Source organism: Protopterus annectens, chromosome 17.part0 (assembly GCF_019279795.1).
Source record: "Protopterus annectens isolate FY-2018-M chromosome 17.part0, PAN1.0, whole genome shotgun sequence".
NCBI lineage: Eukaryota > Metazoa > Chordata > Ceratodontiformes > Protopteridae > Protopterus > Protopterus annectens.
This window is the reverse complement of record NC_056751.1, coordinates 349,506,647-349,520,291: the sequence shown is the minus strand read 5'-3', so window position 1 is coordinate 349,520,291 and position 13,645 is coordinate 349,506,647. Positions and strand designations below refer to the sequence as shown.

At 36.1% G+C, this 13,645-nt stretch overlaps 1 protein-coding gene across 1 annotated transcript in view; it reads left to right on the top strand.

Moving 5' to 3' along the window:
* Positions 1-12,468, top strand: part of GTF2H1 (general transcription factor IIH subunit 1) — a 1,328,232-nt gene extending 1,315,764 nt beyond the window's left edge. Inside the window, exon 16 of the mRNA XM_044059405.1 lies at positions 11,054-12,468. Coding sequence (XP_043915340.1) covers positions 11,054-11,140 — 87 coding nt within the window. The 3' untranslated portion in view covers positions 11,141-12,468. The remainder of the gene's footprint in view (positions 1-11,053) is intronic.
* The last annotated feature ends 1,177 nt before the right edge of the window (positions 12,469-13,645 follow it).

The window sequence follows — 13,645 nt, the reverse complement described above, 5'->3', positions numbered from 1 at the left end:
AACACATAAAAATGGGGAAAAGGGGGCAGATGGTGGTGGTGGTGGTGCAAGATTTACACTTGCTTACCTAGTGGAACCTGACAGCTGTGGAAAAAATTATGTGAATGAATGCATTTTATTGGTGAGTAACCTGAACTTTATGACTTGCTGGTACAGCAACCGTTCCTCCGAAGAGCTACTGTTACAGAGAGCGAACTTGCACAGCTTCTACTTTTTCTAACAGTAAAAAAAAATGAATGAAATAACATGAATAATATGAAGACGAAACTGCATACAAGACATTATACCTAAAATTTTAAGATAACTGCAGTCTGTAACTAAGTGTCTTGGCATAGTTTTCTGAGAATTTTTCCCAAAAATATTGAAACAGTTTGAAAGATAGTGTGTATATTGGTAGGGGTCTTTAGCAAATGTGCATAACCATTAGGCTGCTCGTTGTTTATCCTTTTCATAGGTTCACAGGTTCATAGGTTAGTACTAGGCTAATTGCCCTTGTGGCCATTTTAAGCCTAGCCCATTACCCCACGTGAGAATCAAACCCTGCACCTTGTGTTTGCCAGGTAAACACCTTAACCATTATGCCATCTTCCTACATTGCTCATAACAAACATACATATTGTGTATATCTGGCAGATAAACCAAACAAGTATCAGAATCCTATTTTTATTGTATTTTATGTAACTGCGGAAAAAAAAATAACAGTCCAAGAAGTCACACTTGTTAAAACGTTAAGAAAATAAGTATGCAAGTAGACACGTTACTCCTCTTCAAACTGGAGTTCCTAAATACTTTGTAGTGATCCCATTTTTTTTTTTTTTACTTTGTGATTCCTTTCCCCATGGACTTGACATATCTTCAGCTTATACTCTGTGCAGATGAACTGTTCCTAAAGAGTAGGGAAGGTATTGTAGACAGTCTTTTAAAATTTGATTTCATTACACACACACACACATTGTTTTGTTAGATCAGTTGACAACACAACATTTCAGAAATAAGCTCAGTGCTGTTCAGCACAAAACGCTGTGAACAGATTGCAGCCCAAACAGTACCATTAGTCTGTTTTAGAAGTGCCTTGGCATACGTGATCCTTTAGTCCTTTTCACCTTCATGAAGAATATGCATCACTAAGAAATTTTTTAGTCAGTTACATTTTTTATTAACTCACAAGAGAGATATGATCTAGGTACCAAAGTATGGTGGATTATTGAAGATATGCTGTTTATACATTACATTACTGTTTCTTTAGCAGTTTTAATAGCATAATAATATACATTTAATCCTAATAATTTACGATTATTTGTACATATATTTTTCTTTCTTTAATGTAACTTCCTAAAATGTATCTGGCTGCATATGATTTAAGAATCCTGTCTGGTGGGAAGCCAAGACCCATCAAATCCCAACAGCATGGTATGCAGAGCTAGAAGAAAATTTGGTTTACTGCATTTTGCAACTATCAGGAGATCCTCCTTTCTTATTTAAATGTGTAGTTCTTGTTACTCTTATAATTGAATATGGGTATCATACATGGATTTGGATAGCATAGGAGGAAGATTAGAGGGTACGTCATACCCACAGAATGTTTAAAAAATTATTACCAGAACAAATCCTCTGTCCTGTGAAAATGGTTGAATCCTAGGGCTTTATTCCCTTCACTGTGAATGATGGGGAGGTTAGTAGTTGTATAAAATGTGAGTTCTGTTTGAAGTGTATGGACTTGTAACAGGTAAATATGGGAGTCTAGCTTTTCTACAAAGCTGAGAGAAGAAAGGCTTGTTATTATCAAAGAATAGCTAAATAGTATATAATAATATCTTGCTGTTATAACAGTAAGGCAAGCTGAACATTTAGACATTACATTTTTAAGCAGAAATTGTTTGAGAAGATGTACAGTAAGGTTTATTTCTCCAGTGAGAAATGGTGACATCTTCTAGGCATCTTTTTCAAGTATTTTGTTAATGTTTATGGATCCAGTCATGGCTGAAAAAGATCCCTTGGACAAGTCTGTTTACCTGGTGAAAAATAACTAGACTATTTCTGAGAAACAGTTGTATTTTATTTGATGTTAAGTATTATAGCAAAATAACAGCTTTGACAAGTGCAAACTGACAGCCACACACAAAAGATGATGTTGTTTCCTTAAGTGTCTGTAGCTTATGTGCTTAAATCTGAAAATATTAAGAATATTGGCATTTGCATTCAGGATAAAATTAATGACATAGTTTAGAAAGTGAGAAACTGAAACATTTCCCAAATATGGAGTTTTAAAACAAAAGTGTAGCTATCTGTCTAGTTTAGGTTAACCTGTATAAAGCTGTACATATATAATATTTTATTACATTGTACCTAAAAACGTTTTTCTGTATAAAAGTGAGATTTTTTTCACTATTTGTAAATGCTTTGGCATTAATCTGACCTTTGTTTTAGTAAAATTCAAATTGCAACTTTCATTTCCCTTTGAAGCCAGGAGTACAATGTGCAAGTGCCTGGGTGCACTTCAAAAAATTGAGTACATGTGCACTTCTTTGGAAATATAACCTTCTGGAAAAGTGCCAAAATATCCCAACACATTTTCAGACTTGGTCATTAATTACAGGTTAAAGCAACAGAACTTGTAATCCAGTCTAATTTTTTTTTCCAATAAACATCTTTATTAAATGATCACATATGACAGAGGCAATCTTACATTTATATAAATGAAAAACAAACAACATTGTCACCACTTTAGTTGCAAACATTAGACATCACAAACACCATTGAAACAACTGTAGACATCATACATCACTTATAATCTATCCAGTCATTGTCAGTTAAGCATTATATGGCTCATTCAAATCCTGCGTCTTTAACCTTGTTCCTTCTCTGCATATATTGTTCCCACAATTCTTATTTTTTTCTGGTGGTGCTGCGGTAGCGTTGTCGCCTCACAGTAAGACGCTGTCCGGTTCGATTCTCAGCTAAAGCGTCTTCTGCATGGAGACATGCGTGAATGGGCGTACCTTCGTTGAAGGTTGTGCGTCAGGGCTGGTAACTCGGCACATAAAAATCAACTACCAATCATTAGCGGACCGGAGTTCAGCTGTGGCGACCCCTAACCGGAAAAAGCAGAAAGACACAAACAAATTTACTCTGTCCCTTTTCTAAAGATCCCAATTCCATTTGTTTTATCTCTGTTACTATATTCACTACTTCTAGTAAAGTTGGTCTAGACTTTGATTTCCATTTTCTAGTAATTGCATTTTTGGCAGTCATCATAATTAGACGCAACAAGGCTTTACTATGTCTGGGCAGTTCCAGTTCTGTGTCATAGCTCAAAAATATCATCTCCCCAGTCAGTCCAGTCTGCTCACCCAGCATCTTAGGCAGAACGGTTCTCAGGGAATCCCTAAAGTCTGCCAGCTCATTATACTCCCAAAAAATATGTTCCCAGCCACCTCTTTCTTGCCTGTCACACCTCCAACATTTGCTATCCACCTGAGGAAAAATTCTTTGGAGTCCACTTGGGGTATAAAAATACCTATGTAAACACTTCCAGGCAAAGATCCTAAGCCTTCTAGACTTGGTTGCATATTTGAGACATATACATATATCCCCCATTGTCTCTTTGTGAATTGCTTATCCAGTCTCTCTTCCCAATCCTTTCTAAGCTCCTCTGATTGATTCTTATAATTATCATGCAATATTTTACAAGCTGTACTAATTATTCCTGTTTTTAATGGCAGATTCTGTTCTAAATTCTATTAAGAACTCTACCAGTGCTGGTCTTTCATTTAGGACCCCCTTTTTTCTTTCTATTTGCCTGTACTCTTGATATCAATCCTTGATAAGGTAGGCAACCTCTAATCTGCAGTCTAAATAAATTCTTGCCCTCTTCCCATTCTATTACCTTTCCCTTTCTAGTTATTTGCTCCCATTACCTTTGTTCCTTGCCAGTTTTCTCCAATTCCAGCCCCCTCTTGGTTATTTGTATCCCTAACCACAATCATCCCTATCAGCAGAATCTTTTTTCTCCATTCTCGTGCTGGTTTAGTTCTTAGAATACTCCCTGCTGTTTTATGAGTATAATACTCTGTATGATTTTTGTTGTTCTCCTTAAGAGTCTGCATCCAAAATCCCAGTCTTGCCTTATTTCTTGAGCTCCCCCACGTCATCATCTTTCTTTTCAACTTTGAATTATAGTTTTCTGCTTGTGCTATGTATGGGAGCCTTAACTGTGTTGCTCTAAAATGCCCCCCAAATTGGGTAATCCTAATCCACCTTATTCTTTTGGAAGAATCAGCTTATCCCACTTGACCCTTGCTGTCTTCTCTTCCCAGATAAAATCCTTCAACTCTTTTATTAATTGCTGTTCACAGCTTTTCCTCTGGTTGATAAAAGCAAGCCTGACCTGTGTATAAGACTAAAGGAACTAAAAAGAATTTAATTACTTGTATCTTAGTAGCCATATAACAAAGATTCCAGTTTCTCAGTTTTTGCATTATCTTCTGTTTCGTGTCTTCCCACGTAACCTTAGCTGCCACAACAGAGTCATTTCTAATCTATACTCCTAAATACTTCATTTTATCATGTCCCATAAATATGGATATTGTTGGACTAATTTGTGTGTGGGGACATAATTTACCGCTGTTGCCTTTGTTTTAACTTCATTAATTTTGTATCGCAAGAAGATTTTGAAACTGTCTTAAAATGTTCCACAACACTGTACTGTCCCTTTCTGGTTTTGTCATGTATAAAATAATATCATCTGCAAATTGAGCCAGCTTTCCCTGACTACCATACCAAATATATCCTTGAATTTCTGAGTCCCTTATTTTCTTTCCCAGTGGTTCTAAATATAATACAAACAACAAAGGGAAAAGTAGACAACCCAGCCTGGTTCCTGTACTCGAGCAAAAGTTATCAGAGAGGACGCCACCCATTTTAATTTTTGCCTCCAATCCCTCATATATATACTCCTAATCAGTCTTATAATTGTATCAAGGAAAGCAAATGCTTCCATTGTCCTGCTCATGAAGTCCCAGGCTACTCTGTCAAATGCTTTCTCTGCATCAGGACCCACCAATAAAGTGGTATTTTCTTACATTCTGCTTCCCTCTGGATCGTCAGTGTTCTGTTAATATTGTTAAATGTTTGTCTTCCTTTAGCCATTATAGACATAAACACTTTATAATCATAGTTTAGTATTGAAATGGGCCTGTATGAAGATGGGTCTTTAACCTGTTTAGGTATTACTGTTACCACAGCCTTCTTCCAGGATGCTGATGCTTCTTCTCCTCTTAAAATACTGTTAAACAAAACCTTCCAGATCTTTATCATTTTTTCCCTCCTAGCTTCCAAACTTCCACAGGAATACCATCTGTACGGGGGACTTTTAGATTGGTTATACATAGCCATTTTATATCATCTGTTCCTATCCTGTTTGTAATTGAGCTTCTCGTACCTGTAACCTTGGCATATTTAATTCTTCCATAAACATTTCCATTCGTACCTTGATTTCCATATTTCTCTACTTTATACAAACTTTCATAAAATTTTTGAAATATTTCTAATACTTCTACAAGATCTCTTGTTATCTTCCTTGTTATAGGCTCTCTAAGCTTTGTGACAGCCCTTTCTGCTTTCTGTTGCCCGAGTCAGTGTGCTAACAGTTGTTTTGCTCTAGAATTATCAAAAATCAGTTAACAGTAGTCTTTCTAAACTCGTGCATACTATCAAGATAATCCCTTATTTTCTGTTTATCATTCTGCAGGTGCTCCTTTCCTTGTTTTGACAGATTCCCCCTCTTTTACAATACTTTAGCTTTTGTCAGTCTCTCTAAATAATTTTTGTTACTTCTTAGCCATATCTCCCTTTTCTTTATTCCCAACATAGTTTTAAACTCCACTTTAATTTTATCCTACCCTTAGCTATATTTTCAGAGGAAATTTATATCTTCTCTAGTAGCTCCTGAATTAATTCCAAAACCTATTCTTTAAATTCTGCTCTTTTCAGCCAGTAGGTGAGAAAGCAACAGTGTCTCATTTTTATTTCATTGCCTTGCATTTATATTTTAGTTATTATTGGTACATGATCTGCAATAGTTATTGGGTATATTTCATGACCTTCAATTAAATGCACATGTTCCTGTGAGATGTAAATTCTACCTAGCCTAGCTTAGTTTTTGTATCTAGGAGAATAACATGTAAATTCACTTAGAACTCCTAGTACTAAATTTACATTTTCCATGCCAAACATTTTCATAAAATTCTTCAAAAATCTACCATCCTTTGTTATATTTTCCCCCTCTAGATCCCCCAGACACATCTTCACTGTTGCAAACCAAATTCCAGTCTCCACCTGTAAGTAATATTCCTTGCTGAAAGCTGATTATTTCTCCCAGAATTTTCTCAAGCTCCATTATAGCAGTTTTAGGTGGAATGTAAATGCATGCCAGTGTAATCCTCCTCCCTTGCCAGTAGCCCCGTAGTACTATATATATCTTCCATTATTATCTTTTTTTCCCTCTTCTATCACTATTGGAGTTCCTTTTGCATTCAATATAAGTATTCCTCTTTTCCTTTGCCCCAAATATTCCATTGAATAACCATCCTGAAAACATTTCTTTATCAAATTCACATGTTCAGTTCTTTCCAGGTGTGTCTCTTTATACATTTTTTAATATAGTTCACTACTTTTTCTTTTTTTATATTTATCTGTAAGACCATTCAGATTGAAAGACATTACTGAAAGCATCATTTTCTTGTATAGTTATTATTACCACCTTTTATGTATAAGTGCTTTTCTGTGAAATGTCTAGTTCCAACTTTTGTGTTACATGTATATACTGTTTGGCAGTTTTTTTGTTTGTCATATCCATTTGAGCCTATGCCACATCTTGCATAACTTTTTGTTTTTTTGAAAGCCCTCAAACAGAACAAACCCCCCTAAAACATATTAACTTAGTAGTAACACACAAAACTATGTACATCTTCAAATATTGAAGTTTTTGCTTCCCGATAAGAACAAAAGTTCTAAGTTGATAGCCAGACAGACAGGTTAGAGTTAACCAAAAAGAAAGTTTTTTTCATGCTAAGAAGCATTAGTACAGCCTGTGCTATTAGTAAGTGCTATTTGATTTTTTTATATCTTTATAGCTCTCCCAGCTGAGAAAACACAAGAAGGCTTTCAGTAAACACTTTCTCCAAGCCATTTCTCTTTATCAAATTTTCTTTTAGTGACATGCAAACCAGGCACAATGTAATCCATTCTAATTGTCCATATGGTGGGCTACCTGATGTTAACAAGAGTTTTTTTTCTTGTGGACCTCACTTGCTGCTGTAGTCTTTCTACATAAGACAACAACAATCTTCTCCTTGTGACATAGTAAGATATATTCTGAGCATAGTGTGACATCTTAAAGGAAAACTTCATCCTCCAGTGTTAAAAAAAACTTTGTTTCTCTCTGAAATAACACCTAGATGTTTTTAGTGCTCAGAAAGTTTTCAACACATTTCATTTTTCCGTTTCCATGGGTTTCCCCTATCATAGATTGTGGATGTCCCAGTGTTTTCCGAAGTTAAACTATCATATTGATCCTACAAATCCAAAAACAGAAAAACGGACTCCTTGTACCAGCAGGAAAAATCAGAATCCAAAACGTTTTGGATTCTGATTTTTCCTGCTGGTACAAGGAGTCCGTTTTTCTGTTTTTGGATTTTTTGTTTCATTCAACTTGTGTTTTGGTTTCATATTGATCCTACAAGACTGGTGCATCTTCACCCCTTCAGTAGTCTGAGAGTTATACTGTAGCTGCCTTTGGAGGCTTACGTGTGTTTCTGCATGTATACAATTTCCTGACCCTGGAACATACTGGTTCAGTGAAGGCATATTAGGCTTTTCATGCTAAAATGATACACTTGCATTCTTGCAGTTGTCACAGCTTCCTCCTCCAAGAATGGGCAAGCCATTGTCTTCTGATCACTTCTATCTTCCCCAGCTAGTCAAATTCTGTAGTTTTGGGTCAGTTACCATCTACAATTTTATATCACGAGACTGCCTTGCTGAAATCAGCAAATGACTATAAAAGCTTAGTGAACCTTTTTTCCTAAAGTTAATGGTTGCCAACATTTGTATATGAATAACTATGAATTGTACTGCATAAATAGTAATGGTAAATGCATTTATGTTTGGCCAGTAAAATGTTACTTTTATTTATTTATTAACACCTTTATTGAATTTTCACCTGTGACATAGTCAAACTTTCATTTATATAAAAGCAATCCAACTATATTAACAAGTTAATATTTACAAACATTATACATCACATATATTGTTATATATCTTATATTGTAAACAGCATTACATAAATCATTTAATTCCTGCTTTCTCTTAACCCTCCTCATTCCTTCTCCAGAATATTTTTTCTGTATGTATTGTTCCCCAAATTTCCATTTTTTACGTAATTTACTCTTACCTTTTCCTAAAGATCCCACTTCCTGTTCTTTTCTCTCTGTTTCAGTATTCACAACTTCAAGTATAGTTGGTTTAGATTTTGATTTTCTAGCAATTGCTTTTTTGGCAGCCATCAGAATTAAACTTAAGAAGGTCTTATTATGTCTAGACAATTCAGATCCTGTACCCCAACTTAGAGAAATCATTTCCTTGGTTACTGTCATTTGCTCACCCAGTATTCCTGATGCAGTCATCTGTAGAGAGTTTTTAAAGTTTGCCAGCTCATTACGCTTCCAAAACATATTTTACCAGTTACTTGTTTCTTTCCCATCACACCTCCACTGCTTGCCATCTACCTGAGGAAACATTTTTTGGGGTCTGCTTGGGGCATAAAACTAACTATGCAAACACTTCCAGGCAAAAATCCCAAATCTTCTAGACTTTGTTTCATATTTATTAGCCATACACATGTCCTCCAATTGTTTCTTTGTGAATTGCATATCTGATCTCTGTTCTCATTCTTTTCTGACTTCTTGTGATTGATTCCTATAGTCACTGTACAATATTTTATATGCCGTATTAATGTAACAGCTTCTGTTCCAGGTTCACTTAAAAACTCAACCAATACAGGTCTTTCAATTAGGATTCCACTATCCGTTTCTCATTGTTGCTTTGCCTTCCCTGCCAAGGATTGATAGTCACTAGCTGGCAATCCAAATGTTTTCTTGGCTTCTTCCCATTCTATTACAATTCCTTCTGTAGTTATTTTTTCCCAATACCTTTGTTCCTTTGCCAACTTCCTCCAGTAGATCCCATCCTCATCTTGTTTTTCCTCTGTACCCCTAGTTGCAGTCTTTCCTATTAGCAGAATATCCTTTCTCCATTCCTCTGTGGATTTAGTTCTTGTGTTGTTTTTATTTATTAAAAGTGCACCTTTCAGTTTCAAATACCTGCCACTGAAACAAGTGATTTAATGGGTTCCCTTTGCAGCACCTGAATATGAGGTTGCATGCAATTAGTTCACACATGGCCATAACAAGAGTGTGGCTTAACTTCACTGTAAAGTACTGATAGTAGTTTGTCTTGTGTACAGCACAGAGAAAAAGTGCTAATTTGTCATACTCTAGGTTTATGGTTTGATGAAGTATTAGTGTGCTAGAATGCTACAAATTAGGGAGCTAGCAGTACAATAGGAAGCATAGATGACATATGTGCTTCAGTAAAGGAAGAAAAATGTCATAACCCAATTGCAACAGTCCTGCAAAAAAATGCTGGATTGAAAGGATAGTCCTGCAAGAAAGAGTTGCATTTAAAGGGTAAAATAACATGACTGAAGTCATAAAAGGAAAATATTTCTGAGCATTTTGAGCTCTTGCAGTACATTTCTGTGTCTACAAAACTGACTTAAAAACTTGCATGTCTTTACTAGACAGGGGAACAGTAGTGGTAGTTAGCATGTGCTTCACATGTGTTTGAGGTAACACTTGTCTGTTACATGACTGAACCACATTCCTGCAGTAGATGGGCAATTTGGACACTCAAGAAACAATGTGGGGGTGGATCTGTCAGTACTTGTAGTGTTGCACATTGGCCTTAGAAGACCGTCCAAGTTAGCTATTCTTATTGTGTTGATGCTTTAAAACTACTGTGAAACTGTTAGCAATAGCTCAGTTGCAACCACATATGCAAGGGTAATTCAGGAAAAAAATGAATGTATTCAGGTTCCAGAGACTGTGTAATATGCCAATGACTCACACTATTGTCATTCTGTCCAGTTAAGAGCAAAAAAATCTTGGTTCCTTATGTCTAGCTTGACTGATATCAGTGGGGATTGAAATAAATTCTGGGAAACCATGATATCCGTGAAGTGGTAAAACATTAAGATATAATACAGAGGACTTAAGAGTGATTTTGATGCATTAAAATAGCACAGGATACCAATATGCAGTAGGAAAATTTGTTTTGTCTTTTAGGATAGAATTTTCCTGTAAATGACGCATATTGTGGAAGGCAAATGCAGTATGTTGTAAAGCAAGATACAGAATGTAGCAAATGACCAAGGCATATATTTCCAGTAACAAGACAGACTGGGTGGAAAGAAATGGTTTTACTGCTAGAAGCTGGGAAGCTCATTTATTTTAAGTGAAAAGGGACATGTTTAGAATATATGAAGGTCCTTTCAGAGTACATGTAGTGGTGTCTCTCAGCATGTAGTAGTGGGCAAAGAAAGGATCTTGTATAACTGTTAAAAACAAACTCCATCCCTAGTTTTCATTTGCAGATTTTATGTACATGGTGTCTTTTGCTAGGTGTTACTGCTACATTTACAATATTCTTGTCTGATTCATATTATTTTGATATGATCAGGGTTGCCAAATTGTCGAGGCAGTATTTTATTCAGCAGTGCATCTTATTTGTTTTATGTAGTATTGTTGCATTTGTGCTGAGTATTAGTTTTCACTAGTTGATCATTTAAAACATGCTTTGTGCAGTTGTGAAATACTTAAGTAAATATTTCTGTGCATAATTATTGATTTTTGTATTTGTAATCTGATTTGTCATGTTTTGTAGCTAGATTGTTTTGTGTGTTATAATCCGAGTATTCTTTATTATGCTCTTTCAGTTAACAAGTCACATAGAGGAAATGCTTCAAACAGCCTATAGCAAGTTCCACATGTGGCAGTCAAAGAGAATGCTGAGAAAAACGTGAAGAGGTGCTAATGCTAATTCTGGAGGTTTCGGAATGAATAACGAGAACTTGGGGAGAATATAAGCAGCACCTGGCTGACCAGGCACAATGAGGCAGGACCTTTTGTGTTCTGTGGAGTTGTGGACCTAATGTATTGAACTTGCACATTTTGGCAGGCGTTTCAAATCCAGCTTATACCAGAAAGTTCCAAGTTGTGAGGAACAGACCAAAATCAGAGTCAGGTGGTTGAAGACACTGTTTATTGCAGTTACTCAGGAACTGCTTTGAAACTGCATATAGAGCTGCTTTTAAAATGAAGAGAGTAAAACTTTCTTTAAAAACGATTTCTTTGTAGATTCATACATTTTGTTCATTGTGTATTTTTTTTTAAGAAAACGGCACAGTATAATAAAATTTTCTGTACTTGATCCTTCTGTTTTGTTGGATCTTATTTGTATTAAACCATGGAAGAGAGCTTATTTTAAATAATGAATGATAAGAGAAATAAAAAAAAGAATGACAGGGTATGCTGTTGGCAATCTGGCTTCTTTCAGACATTTCCCTAGATGGTCTGGGAATTGAAAATGTTGCACTAAGAGGTTTTCTCGGCTTGTAATAATGTATCTTGTTGCACTTTTTCAGGCAGTCTTTTTTTAAAGGTTTATTTCCTGTTGAACTTGGAGTATATACTTTATGATCACAGGAAAGGCCCACTGAGGGCTTGAAAGAAGACATTAAGGTCAGGTAACTCAATAATGGACTGTTAAATGTGAACAGATATTTTATGTCAGCATGCAACCAAATAGGGAAGAAAAATACATATTTTAAATGTTCCTACTGTAAAACATTTGTTTTCACTTGGTCATCACATAAAAGTTATCTACAAGTGATAGTCATGTGTGATAGAACTTAAAAAAGGTGGGCTAGTGTGCAGCAGTGTTGTAATGCTTAGATTGAAACATTTAAATCCTTTGTTTCTGAGTACATGTGCCATACTTGTAAAATAGTTTCTGTATTAAGAACGTGTAGCTATGTTTACATGGGACTCACATTCTAACTTAAACTTATTGACACATAAGTAAATGTATTTTGTTAAACAGAAAGACTGTTTGAAGAACCAAAGCTTCAACCCTATACATACACATACTGTTGTACTGTTAACACCGGTACTTATTGTTAAAGACTAAAATGTTTTCCAGGTTATCATGCAAGAGAACAGTAACTGGACATTTCACCTGTACATATAAACTAGTATTTTTTTTCCTGCTGACTTACATTTTTATACTTGTCTGTTTGCTATACATGTATATAGTGTCCCCTTTGCAATAAAATTACCTTATTGCTCTGAATTCACTATTGTCTGAATGGATATGTATACCTGCACAATTAATATGCTGGATTTCTCATAAAGTCTTCTAGCAGTTTTTTAATGGCACATTCAAGCTTTATGTTGTTTCACAATATGAAACTTTGGATGTGATTGGAACTTTGTATTGTGTACTGTATGGAAACGCTAAGAGATTATTTGGCACTGTGTGGCTAGATGTCGGTCATTTATTTGCAGTTGTTTTCTTCAGGAATCACATTTTATCATCAGGAATGTATTCTGCAGTTAATTGTAGTAACAGTTGTGATACATCTGCATGTTATATTGTCAGTGTTTCTTTGAGATCATCATCAAGGTTACCGTGTAATATCTTTTCACATAGAGAAATGAGCATTCCCAGAGACACTTTAATTCTTTAACTCATTGTTTCATTCATGTTTCATTCATGGCTGAAAAGCTGAGCCATTCTGTAGCCTGCTCAAGCATACTCATCCGAGCAGGAAAGATCCCTACACTTCTGTAGTAGGTATGCTAATCGACACCTTCCAATCTTAAATGTTCATCGTGTTTCACTGTTGCAGTCATTACTCATGGGTTATCCTGCTGGCAGGCTACCCGCAGTCGGCCTGAATTCCAAAGTCTAGGTCCGGCGTCGGTTGCTGTCACCTATTCTGTGACGTCAGTGCGCCATTGGTATAAAAGATGCAACCGACGCCATTTTCTTCAGTCTTTCTTGCTGCGTGGTGCCCGAAGCAAAAGCAGTTCGCAAGTGCCGGTCGGCCGACTCCTGAGACTTTCATAGACGAATTTCAGATCCGAAGTCGTCATTAAAGCTAAGTACCCCGTTGGGGAAACTTTTTTCCTTGCTCCAGACCGATGTCAGAAAAAGTTAACAATTGCATTTCTTATGGGAAGCAAATACCTCATAAGGATTTTCATTCTTACTGTATTCCTTGCCTAGGCTCTGACCTTAACGATGCTAGCTGTCGGTTTTGTGCTAGATTTAACCAACGCAGTATTAAGCATCTGTTCGATTTTGCTTTTCATTACTTTGGCCGAAGATTCAATTATATAATGCCGTCGGAACAGCCGACGACCGGAGTTTCTAAAAACCGCAAGGAAAAAGAAAAGGACAGGCATCCAAGATCCAAAACCGATGACGAGGCTTTCGCCAAGCCATTCGCCGGTTCTCAGTGAGG